Here is a 12,911-nt window from a genome sequence, read left to right on the forward strand (position 1 = left end):
AGGTGATGTACTGACTAAGCCCTTTAGTGGTTGTCAAAAGGGGTGATGTACCCCTTTCGCAGTACGATGGACTGTACCCAATGACGGATTACAGCACGGTACGATGTACTATACACGTGGCTGATGGGATTATTAATCTAGAGGTTAGCTTGGGGACCGAGGTGCTTTTCGGGGTTGGCTTACAAGTAGCTTGTATCTCTGAAGCCCGATGTACTAGGGAAGGGATACCAACTATGTTATGTAACATATACCACAATGATGGACCTAGTAAAGGGATTGGAAGTAGTATAGCCAAATGGACTTATAAGCATCATATAAAGGTGTGGATCATGCATTGCATCATTTGTATTGTGTTTGTTTTCCTGCCCCCACCTCTCACTAAGCTTGTGAAGCATTCCTTATGTTTTTTTTTTTTTTTTTTTTTTAGATGGAAAGATCACTAAGTTTCCAGGTAATAGTGTTCATAGTTCAGGAGATGTTCCAGACATTTGGTCAGTTGTTCCAGATGCAGAGGCAAAGCATGGACCCGACTGTAGGTGTGATAATTGTGCCTTTGGTGGCTGGAGTTGAGTGAGTTTCTTTTGGAGTTTAGGTTATGTTATGTATATATTCCACTACTATATAATATACTCTGATGGATATGTAAGAACCTGTGGAGATGGATGTGTATTTTGCTTTTTGAGATGTAAATAATGCAATAATATGCAGTTATCACCAGTTTTATCTATTTGGTCTTGTTATGTATCTGATTTTAGTTATCTTGTTGGATTGTGAGCATCAACCTAAAACTTTGTGATCCTGGTGTGTCAGGGTGTTACCGTATCCAGTGATGCATGTCTTGGCCTAAATGAGGTAGGGTGTGATAAAAAAGAGCATCTCGGTTACAAGTAATTTTTCCCTGTAAAAGTGGAAGCAATGAAAAATCTCTCTCTCAATTATTTTCTTTTCTTGCATTCCAAATACAACCTTAATTCCCTTGCAACTGAATTGAACCATAGGGCATTTGACAATGTATTTTGAGGGGAAAAGATATAGATGAATGAAATATGATCTTTAGGGAAGGTAGGATTTTTAGATAGAACCCATTCTCTCTTCAACTCTCCCACTTTCATCCCCTTTGTAAGTGCCTTTTCTACTTTCCTACAACCAGGACATGGTTAAAAAATTTGATCGATCAATCTTAATTTCTATTTCTATTGACTCTTTAAATAATAAACTGAGGATCAGTGTGATCTAGTTCCCATCGACCGATCAGCCATATTCAAATTTTTTTTTTAATTTTTTAATTTAAAAATAAATAAATAAAAGAAGATGGAATTGTACTGATAGTTCATGATGAACGATGCACTCTTAAGTAATAAATTTGATATTATCACATGCAAAAATAAATAAATTTTCTATATCTTTTAAATCTTAAAATAGGAAGCTATTAGAAATTAAATTTTTGTTTTATAATGAATTAGAAAAAAGTATGAGAATTACATTTTATATTTCATTCTTTTTTCCATGAATGAAATAGTGATTGTCATATTTTTATAAGTTTAAGAATAAATGATTATAAAATATTTTAATAAATTATGAAACAAAAATAATAATTAGGGGGTTATGTCATGTTTTAGCAATGTATATATATTTGTATTATCCTAATGGTTATTTTTTAGAACATTTCATGTGAAAAAATAAAAAATAAATAGTGCGATTTCCACTAAAAAAAGGCTATCAAGTCTAAGTAAATTTAACATAATTTTTTTTTTTTTATTAAGCTGAAAGATCATTTTTATTTTATAAATTTTACATCACTCCACTTAATTGGAAGATTTGTTTCTTTATTTTTTCACACATCCGTGGCCAATAGGAGGGCAGACGATGGTATCAACCAACGCATGGACCAAGGGGTAGGGTTGTCATTTTACCCAAGCGTAGAGGGTAGGACCAGGGAGCATTCTATTTCATAATTGGGCAAGAGAACCCTATCAGTCTAGGGTTCTCACACCCAGACATAGCTGGGCACGATAGCGAGCATGGGCAACTGGATCTTTTCACACACAGATATGTATCGGTGTGGGGAATGCTAAAACTAGTAGAGTTCTTTTTCCCCTATTTAATAATTATAATGTATCACAAAAATATACTTATTTAATTGTTTATTATATATATTCTTCCTATGTGCATTTCAATATCCCAACAAATAGGGAAGTACAATCTAGTGTTTCGCCTAAACTGATCAGAACCACTTGCGACTTTCGCACTTCCAACTTACGAATTACGACTTGCGCGTGACTTACTTCCATGTCTGGTTTCAATTCAAATATCAGTAACACACTTTTAACACCAACGGTCGGAACATAACAAAATCCCCACCGTCCATTGTGATGATTCTTCACCGACAACTGTAAAACTAGTAGCGTATTGCTGAAGTCACTTGAAGGAAAACATGACCGCGTGATCAATGACACCACAATAAAACCCTCAGGCTTCAACTGATTTAGTAACTTTCTTGTTGTTTGGGTTTGGTCTGAAAAAGGAGAAATCCGATCACTGCTTTCTTCTCTTCTCTCGTAGTTGTGTGAGAACGATTTTTTAGGGTTTCATACTTGAAATTCACTCTTCGCAGCTTCAGTTTAACAATCACGGTTGAAGAAAAACGATGTCTGATATGGAAAGACCAGCGAAGATTCCTCGTTTCTCCGGCTCCGAATCAATTGCAGATACTACCAAACTCTTTCCTCTTCTTCTACGGTAAATTTTGTATTTCTCTCTCTCTCTCTCTCTCTCTCTCTCTCTCTCTTCAACAATCTTTAATTTCTTTCCTTTCCTTGTGATATATTTTAATCAAATTTCTTTGTACTTTATTATTGAATCGTAATGCAGAGATGAAGATGGAATCTTGAAATCAGCAGGAAAGAGAAGCGTGAAACTAATTATGGATTGCTGTTCCTTACCAAAGGAGAATGGGTCAAGTCCTCAAGGGGACGATTCACATTTCATCTGTGACTGCGAGCAGGTTTTTGGTGTGGCTGATGGGGTCGGTGGTTGGGCTAAGAAGGGTATCGACGCCGGAGAATACGCTCGAGAACTTATGTTGAATTCTGCAACGGAAGTTAAAGAACTACCCAGAGGCTCTGTTAATCCATTGTCTGTTTTAAACGAAGCTTACTCAAAAACAAAAGCCCAAGGTTCTTCCACTGCTTGTATCGTAGCTTTGAGAGAAGAGGATAACGCAAGTGTTCCCTTTCCTTTTTTCTGTATTTTTCGTAACTAATTAGCCACATTTAATAAGTCCCTCTTCTAACATTCTATTCTAATCTTTCAATTTTGTATTAATTAATTGATATCCTAACGAACATATTATTGTATTCATCAATATATCTATGGCTATACAGAGCTTGCATTGTGCAAATGTTGGAGATTGTGGATTCATGGTGATAAGAGGGGATAGTATCTTCTACAGGTCGCAAACACAACAACGCAGATTCAATTGCCCTTTTCAATTAGGGAACCACCTTAAGAGTGATACGCCCAGTTCTGCTGTTGTAAGTCTTAATTATTTGGATTTTTATCACTAATTTTTGTTGAAATCATTTTCTCTTTAAATTAGAGTCACTAACTTTTGTTGTTAATATGAATTCAATAGGAGTTTAAAGTTGAAGTTGAGGAAGGAGATGTGATTGTTGCTGGAACTGATGGACTATTTGACAATTTATTTGAGGATAATATAATCCAGGCCGTGAAGGAAATGACTGGTTATATTGGCATATATCCATACGGGGCAGCTTGGGCGATCGCTGAGATGGCAAAGATGATTTCCAAAGACAAATATCTTGTTACTCCCTTCTCACTTGGAGCAGAGATGGCTGGTTATACACATTATGGAGGGAAAATTGATGACATTACTGTTGTTGTTGCTTATGTTGTCTCTTCATCGTGGGGTTATTAATTTTTTTCCTTTTTTTTAATGCCTTTGCAATTGAATATTCATTTTGTACCTTGGCGTACATACCCAAATCTAATTGGTTAATCACCATTGTTCAATGAATAAAAGAAATAGACAAAACTCGTTGATTGAGATCTTTCCTCCCATGTAATGAGCTCGGACTTTGTCCTCAATTTTGAAGTTTCCCTTTAATTGATAGTATATAACTACAGGTTTGCCGTAGGCTAAGCCGTGGATGTTTTCCTACTTTAGGTTTTTAACATGTTAAAAATAATTGTGTATTTTGTGCTTATTAATAGGACTGGCAATGATCACTAGGGGTTTGTACTTTGTATGATAACATTTTTATTTCTGTATTTCTCCCTTTTTTTTTTTCCTAGGAACAAAAAAGGATTATAAATCCGTTTGTTAAAAATTTTTTCTGATTTTTTAATGTCATTGTAATTGAATATTCATTTTGTACTTTGGTGACATACTCAAATCTTATTGGTTAGCCACCTATTTTCAATGAATAAAATAAATAAATAAATAGATACATTGCTTGAGATCTTTCCTCCCTAGTAATGAGCCCAGACATTGTCCTCAATTTTGAAGCTTTCCTTTAATTGGAGTATAAATTTTAAATTATAAGGGGAAATAAAAAGGTAATACATGTTTGCCGTAGACTAAGCCGTGGATGTTTCCCTGCTTTAGGGTTTTAACATGTTAAAAATAATTGTGTATCTTGTGGTTAATAATAGGATTGGCAATGATCACTAGGAGTTTGCATGATCATAGTTTTTTTTTTTTGGGTGAATGGAAAATATATTAAAACAAAGAATATGAAAACAAAACCTCATGCCATAAGGGCAAGCCAAAGGGGGAAAACCTTGTAGACACCCAATTTTGTCAACCACCCAGACAATGATGGCAAATGGGGAACAGTCAAAGATTGTGCTTTACATCGGAAGGGAATCTAGGACTTTTGTGAAGATCAGGGCACCGACAATAGCTTGAGCCCCCGTAGGCATCCCAAAACCCTAATCCAACCCTAGCCCGAATAAACTTAAAACCCTAATATAGCCCGAAATCCTAATCCATCCCGAAACCCTAACTTGGCCCAGGGCCGATTTTAGACCCGATCTCGTGGCACCCAATACTAACGTGTTATATACTGACTATTGATTCTATGTACTCCCTGATGGAGTGGGAATGACATGAATAAGGATTGCCGAAAAAACCCCAACTAGTAAAAAGGAAAAAGTCCCCTCTTTGCTAAAAACCCCAACTGGTAAAAGGGAAAAGTCCCTTCTTTACTATTCTCGATTTTAACAAGAGAAAAAGGAGCTCGAAACCTGCGCCATTGGATAGTGCTCGGAATGAAGATTTTGATGATATATCACATGTGAAAATCGGACCATCAGATCTCCCAGAATCGCTTCCAAAAGTCAAATAGGGATCGAACGGCCCGATTTGGTTAAGATTCCTCCTGGGCCCCCCAACAATTGTGCCAAAAATGGGAAGTTTCAAGCATTTTACAAGTGAAAATTATTTTCTTAGGAAACTAGGTATGTCGGGCCCATGAAATCCTACCATTTTTGGATAGCGAGCTTGCCCTGGGATTTGCCACTTTTGGCAGACCTACCAACGGGGGTCTAAACACCTATAAATAAGCCCCCTTTCTCATTAAAGAGTGGGAAGAGGAAAAATAAATAAAAATGATATAGCAACACATGGAGAAAAGAGAGGAAAAAGAGAGAAGGGAGAGGAAAATAGAGGAGAAAAGAGTGTGAAGAAGGGGAAGAGTAGGGATGAAGAAATTCCTCCGTCTCTCATCCTCGAGAAGTGTGCCAGATCCTGAAGCACCTAGATTCCCTAAAGAAAAGAAGCGAGCTGCCAAGGTCATTCCCACCTGAGTTGGGAATCTTCATCAGCTTCATCAAAGCAGCAGCCAGGATCTGTCCCCTTTCCACCCGAAACAAGGGTGATGGTCAGGTATAATTTCTTAACTGAGAAGGCATAATGCAGGTCTTTCATTAAATATAAAATGTGTATAATGTCATACATAAATACATAATAATGCATGTGGTTTAGGATATAAAGGGAAATATTTGAATTTTAACATCTAATAGGAAGACTCGTTCAACCTGGTAAAGCAGGTGCCTAACACCTTCCCAACTTCATAACTTGGCTCTTACCCTAATCTTTGTACCGGACCAAGTCAATCTCGGGAATGGGCCCATACCTTGGGTGTAACACCCTGATTTTATAACCCCCCAGTCCTAGAGATGGAATTTTATAAAGAAGGGTATTTGGTGGAAAGAAATAATAAATTAATGGAGTAGGAGAGAGATTGAATTGAGGATCCAAAAGAAGGTTTTGAAGGGGCTTGAGAGTGCCCATAATGGTAAAAAGGGTCCCACATAAGACGAGTAAACTGGGACAGAAAATGGATAGCAACAAGTTGGAGAAGGCATAACCGGCTGGAGAGATTCTATCCACCGGTCTGCCTGTCCTAGGGATAGAATGCCCAGAATTGAGGATTTTCTTCTGTAAGCCCCACAAATTGAAAGGGTTTTTCCACCCACTTCTTAATATAAATAGAGGAGTGTTTGGGGATAATTATGCAACTGGTTTCATGTTGAAACCCATCTTCCATAAAAAGTTATTAAATTTTAAAAGGAAAAAAATGAGTTTTGGGTAAAATGACTTGGCCAAACAGACCTTAATCTGTTTAGCCTATAAATAGGAGAAGAAAGAGAGTAATTTCTCTCCTCTCATTTGCTGTGAACAGAAACAAAATGGGAAAGGAAAAGAAGGAAAGGAAGAAGGGAAAGGAAGGAGAAAGAAGAAGAAGAAGAGGGGAAGAGAGAGTGCTGCAGCTTTCTTGCTACTGTATACTGCCACGGTTAGTGTTCTTGCAGCTATGGCTGCAGATATGGATGCATGCAAGTGTTTATTTCTCTCCATGCATAAAAAACACAAAAGGTGAGAAATCTGAACTCATACTTGTAAATGTAGTTAGGGTAACAATTGGTTAGTAAAGGAACAGGGTAAAGGTTAAATTTAAAGTGGGAAATTGTCTGTGAAGGTTAAAATAGCTATTCACAGCTGAATCCCCAAATTTGGACCCAATTTGGGAATCAATTTAGCAGACTTGTACCAAGAAACCCAAATCCATGGGGTTTTTCTCAATTTCAGTAATTTAACATGAAATTGAAAGTGGGAAACACTCATGCAAGGTGGGAACTTCACATGCATGGTGCTGTTTTCACCTGGGACAGAAAACACTCAACTATTCCTCTTTGAGAAGCAAAAATCTGGGTTAAAGTGAGGATTGTGAAATTGATATGGAGTATGGGAATTCAAAATGAGTAGAAAAATAGTTTTAATTGATGTAATTATGTGACACCTATATGCTCATGAAATGAAATGCTTGAATTATTTATTATTTATAATTACTGCATGTTCGTGTGTTCGTATGCCCCCACCCCTCACTGAGCACACCCGTGCTTACCCCCCCAATCCTCACTCCTCCTTAGGTATTGAAGTTGAAGCAGAAGTGAGCGGGTGATTCATCGGAGATGAAGAAAAGATCAGGGAGTGATTATAGACAAGGACTTTTGATATTTGTGATTTAATATTGTAAATTTAGTATAAGTGGTATTATGTAAATTATTGTAATCTGTGGGAGAATTATTAATGGGCCTGTAACATTATAAGTAATATTATAAGGATATCATTGTAGCTAATCATCATATGTAATTTATGATCTTATGGAAGATTTTACAGTTGAGTTAGTTGTGGATTTGGTTATTACTTGCATCCAGATCCTGGGTGTTGGTTGGCTAACTGAATTGCAAATTTCAGTGCCTCATGCCTGTGCCATATGGAGGGCAGGGAGTGTGTGTGTGTGTGTCACAGGAGGTGGTATTAGAGCGAGATGCTCCATGGTAACCAAACCCAATTAGGGATTTAAGTATGTCATGATCAATAGGTAAGTTAATAAAAACCAGTAAATAGAATGTACAGGTGGGAGAGTAAAATTAGTAAATAAAATCCACAGGTGGGAGAGATAAAAGAGATAGAAGTACAAGAATTTTAATAAAACTTCAATACATTAAAGATAGTATTTAAGAAGTTACATATGCTTGAGAACTAAAATAGATACAACCTTGGTGATAGAGATAGAAGAAACAAAAGAGAGAAAAACTCCGAAGTACAATATGGGATGAAACATCTAAATTCCATAGAAACTTAAGTACAACCTAGTAATCTAAAGGAACCAAATTAGGTCAGTCTTGTACACAAAAGGAGAAAACAATGACATGTAAGATAGTGATGTAGGGCCAATGATGACAGGTGAACTCTATCATCGAGATCGTCACTGAGGATCAAAAGAAGATGAAGCCCGTTGAAATCGAGCTTGATAGCGGGGAGGTCGGAAGTTGGGTGGAAGATTGAAGCATTTTGTCAATCCCTCGAAGGCAGATTCCATAATCCCAACTCTAGTATATATGGAGCCAACATGAGACTCCATATCATCCAAGCGGGTAGCAATCTGAGCAAAACCTTGATCTACAAGCTCTAATACTGATTGAAAGTTCAAAGAATCTGAAACAGGAGAAATAAAAAATTAGTAAAAGGAAGAAAATAAGAGGTATAAGATGAAATATAGGTAATATCACCTCCAGAAGAAGTAGTGGGCTGAGATGGATCAAGATCAGTCTCAAAAGGAGTCAGAGTATGGAGGGAGGTGTGACCAGCCTGATAAACCTCCTCTGTGGTAGGAATGGTGCCATGAATACTACCCTTAGGATTTGGTACAGATGGGATACCCAAATTTGCTAGATCCTCTTCTGTGAATCCGAGATTGGCATCCATGCCACTAGTATGAACTCACGAAAAGGATTCTCATGCTCAACCTCCTCACGATCTGGTCCAGAGATTAGAGTAAGTGCTAGGTTATGAAGTTGGGAAGATGTTAGGCACACACCCACGTCACCCGATTGAACTGGTTTTCCTATTAGATGCTGATTTTCAAATATTCCCCTTTTTATGTCATAATCCACATGCATGACTATACTATTAATATACAATACTATACACATGCTACTTTAATGGAGGATCTACATTATGACCACTCTGCTAGGAAATCATACTTGATACAGAAACTAAAGGATATTAAGAAAGCAAATGGGGGAGAGAGAGAATATAGAAAGATATAGATTTTCTTTTTTAGTATAAATATGGAATGATATTATTAAATAAACAAGTTTTCACAAAGAGAGAGAAACGTGAGAGAGAGAGAGAGAGAGAGAGTGAGGAAACTAAATTAGTGAGAGTTTGAAACTACTATTTAATTATAAAGAAAATAAAGAAATTATTAAAGAATAAATACAGCGTACCAAAAAGAAATAAAAGTTTAAAAAGATGAAAAGTGATAGTAAATAAATTAAGGTATTTAAATAAATAAGAAAGGTCAAATAGTCCAAAAAAAAAAAAATTAGCTACAAAATATGAGAGTGAAGACCTGGATAATCAATGGGGGAAACCATCAGTCTCTCTATTGAACAGGAATCACCACCTAGATTAGGGTCTAAGAACCATCTAATTGAAATTGAAACTGAAATGACTTCCTTTGAAATGTCTAACAATAGATTAAGGTTCGTATTATCTTGCGGTCCAACAAAGGGATTAGGCACCTCAATCCATCCAATAAATCCGGACTTCTACCCTAGGTCTAATACACAAGTTATTGATTGGGCTGACAAGGTTTTGCACAAGTATAAGCATTATGATCACATACATATTGAAAAGAAAGTATTACTGAGAATGTTAAAGAAAAATATGAATCCATATACCCAAATCCAGCTATTCTGCATGGTTCATATACGGAAAGTAAGGCAGACATGAGTAAAAGTCGGAGGTAAAGACAAAACTAACCCTAGCATTTATCTCATCGAAACATGGCATATGTGCAATTGAACATGGGATTGAGGATCATTCATGTACAAAAAATATGGACGTATAAACCATATGAATATAGCATTGCGCTGCTAATTCAAGAAAAGAAGATTGAATAATTGAAAATGAAAAGATGCAATGCGCAAATAAGCTGAAAAATAAAATAAAAGAGGATTATAGTAAAAAATTCATTAATGAAAAATTGAAATAAAATTGTAAAAATCCGGTAAAATTCAAGTTAGATAGAAGATATTAAGATACACAAGTTTGAAAGAGGAAATTTTTGCAAAAAAAAAAAAATATTCAAGAAAATACCTTTAGCTGGCCTACAATCCGAGATACCCTTGAGGGACGTTGATTTTATTCTGGCTAGTGAGGGAGAAAATATGAAAGAAATTGTAAAGAAAATTAAAAAAATTATGAAAATTTTTAACAGTAGTTATATTACAACATAATCTACAACTTTGAATAAGGAATCCTTCTAAAAATCCATACGGAAAGTAATGTAACTGCATGTACTTCATTGTTGCCCTACTGGAGATAGCAATAAGTTGTGCTCAATAGAAGTACGATAACTCGATATGTAAAATTCATAATAAAGATCGGTAATAAGAGAATGAAAAAGTATTTTCCCCTCTACAACTTCCGTGAAGGGTGCTCTTTGGTTGGAAGGGTGTATGCTAAGGTTTAGTCAGTGCATGCTCAAATTGGTGCGAAGTATAACAACAGTTCCTTATGATTCCCGTGCGTGAATTTAGGAGGCTATGACTGAATTTGTCGAATACGTGTACATAGAGTGGGTGTCAGATTGTCTAGGATCCCTAAAATGTGGGAGAGATCATATATTTATAGTTGAGAGGCTCCTTGGTCACCAAAGAAGATATAAAATTGTTTCCATGTAGGAGTATGATCTCCTTCCATGCTAGAAGAGAGATTCGGTCTATTCATGAGAAGTGTATATTCTCTCAAGGTGTGAGTAGTTAACACATTTGTCACATATGTTTTCTAGAGTCTTCAAGGCATCCTAGGGTCATAGTGTGTGTCTAGGTACGTCCCTTGGGTGTCAAGGTACAAGATTTGGCAGAAGATTGATACAATCCCTACAAAATTGTACAAATTAACAGAAATTGCATTATGGCCAACAGAGTTGATAATTGGTCGACGGCAGCTAGGGTGCAGATAGTGTCGGCCAAAATGCATCTAGCATCGGCTCTAAGTTAGTACAACTCTGGCTCAAGTTGACTCAAGTGGTTTTGTCCAATTGAGTTTGTGGCTCAATTTAGGACCGGTCTATTGCATTTTAGGTGATCTTAGTCAATTCTATATATGTCAAAGCAATTAACCATTTGTTTTGTGTTCAGTTTAACCATTCTATGCCAGCATGGAAACAAGATTATAAGAAATTATACAACCTAGAGTGAGATGTAGCTTCGACTGTAAATACATGAGCCATCTGTGTCTCAAGGGGTTCCCGTCTCATCATTACAATTGGAGAATCTTTGCTTCAACGATTTGCTAAAGTAAGGCAAATATTTAGGATTACTACGGAATTTGATCAGTCCCAAAAGTAAAGGATATAACCATTAACCAACTTGCAAGGTGGACGAGAAGACTATTGTCACCAACGTGCTTAAAAAAGCTGTTGTTGCATCATCTCACAGTAAACCATGTCTCACGTCAAACTCCCAAACGGTTTGCTTGATGACTTAAATAAAGCAATTTGTAAATTTTGGCTAGAGAGGAGACGAGAGAAAGGAACATTGGGTCAGTTGAGAATGCTCAAGGATGCCATAAGTAGGAAGGGGGCCTAGGGTTAAGGAACCTCAGAATGAAAAATGAAGTTCTGGCAAAGTTTGGGTGGCAACTAATTCAAAATCCAAGACTCGAATATTTGGGCCCTTGATCATGTTATTTTATCATCCTAGTGGTGATTTCCTTAAGGTTAACCCAACCTCTCAACTTTATGTGTTTGGAGAAGCATTATGGGGCTAACACCAACAAGGGCTACTTTGGGTGATTGGAAATGGTAGTTTTGATGTATGTATGAGGGCCCTTATGTAAAATATTTGGAGAGTTTTCTTGTTCAATTTATTAAACATAAATCTCATGCGGTCTTAACTCTTACCAAACCAGCCCCCCCTCCCCTAAAAAAAAATGTTTTTTTTTTCTCCTATTCTACTCGGCAGTGAATGTTTAGGGTTTTTCCCTCTTGAACTCCAATTCGATTCGATCATTAATCCAAACATCCTCCACTCCATGGTTCAGCCACCAGATCGAGTTTCATCGGATACTTCAATCACAAACTCACTCGCAGACAATGATGAGCTTGTCATTGACGACAAAGTGGAGACTATTTGTATCTTTAGGGAAACCACTTTAATCGGATATGTGATTCCCGGTAAACCTTATTGGAAATAGGTGACCTCCGAAGCTTTACCAACCGTCTGGAATACATGTTTTCAGTTAAGGTTTCTCCACTCTCTCAGAAACGCCACCTATTTTGCTTCCAGCACCCTACCGATCTTCAAAATGTCCTTGTAAAGGTCCATGGAAGGAAGATATCTAGGAACCTCATTATGCTGCTGGAAAGATGAAGAGATGATGAACAATGACTTTTCACTTGTACGGAATTCTGGATTCAATTGCATTAGTAGCCCTGACCTCCTCTCCTTAAAACTCAACTTTCAATTGGGGATAAATGAAACTTGATAGCCCAAATATGTCTACGCTTGTATATAAATTCACAAATAGGGTCCAATACCTTCAGTGGAAAAAGAGCAAACCAGGGCAAGAGACTCCCGTGGGAGGGGTAAGCGTATACAACTTTTTCCCCCTTGCTTCACAGAGGAGGTTGCTTCCAAGTTTTGAAACTGTGACGAACATATCACAATAATACAACTTAACCGGTGAGCCACAGGCTCACCCATTGATACCTTCAGTTTCATATAATAAACAACATCAAAGAAACCCATTACCTAATTGGATATGAAGAATATAGAATCCTGGTCCATTTTGAAGACATCCTTATTCA

General features: G+C 36.9%; 1 protein-coding gene across 1 annotated transcript; it reads left to right on the forward strand.

The window, feature by feature from the left end:
- Positions 1 to 2,494: 2,494 nt before the first annotated feature.
- LOC122086343 (probable protein phosphatase 2C 55) lies at positions 2,495 to 4,068 on the forward strand. Its single transcript, XM_042655110.1, has 4 exons — positions 2,495 to 2,739; positions 2,872 to 3,220; positions 3,384 to 3,533; positions 3,635 to 4,068. Exons 1-4 carry the CDS (start codon positions 2,648 to 2,650, stop codon positions 3,935 to 3,937), a joined length of 894 nt encoding a protein of 297 aa, XP_042511044.1. The 5' UTR covers positions 2,495 to 2,647; the 3' UTR covers positions 3,938 to 4,068.
- The last annotated feature ends 8,843 nt before the right edge of the window (positions 4,069 to 12,911 follow it).

This window comes from Macadamia integrifolia, chromosome 1 (genome assembly GCF_013358625.1).
Source record: "Macadamia integrifolia cultivar HAES 741 chromosome 1, SCU_Mint_v3, whole genome shotgun sequence".
NCBI lineage: Eukaryota > Viridiplantae > Streptophyta > Magnoliopsida > Proteales > Proteaceae > Macadamia > Macadamia integrifolia.

Excerpts from the sequence above, each read along its gene's own strand:
- LOC122086343 (XM_042655110.1), top strand. The coding sequence starts at position 2,648 with ATGTCTGATATGGAAAGACCAGCGAAGATTCCTCGTTTCTCCGGCTCC. Across the intron at positions 3,221-3,383 it reads CTTTGAGAGAAGAGGATAAC|AGCTTGCATTGTGCAAATGT; the intron begins GCAAGTGTTCCC and ends ATGGCTATACAG. Across the intron at positions 3,534-3,634 it reads ATACGCCCAGTTCTGCTGTT|GAGTTTAAAGTTGAAGTTGA; the intron begins GTAAGTCTTAAT and ends TGAATTCAATAG.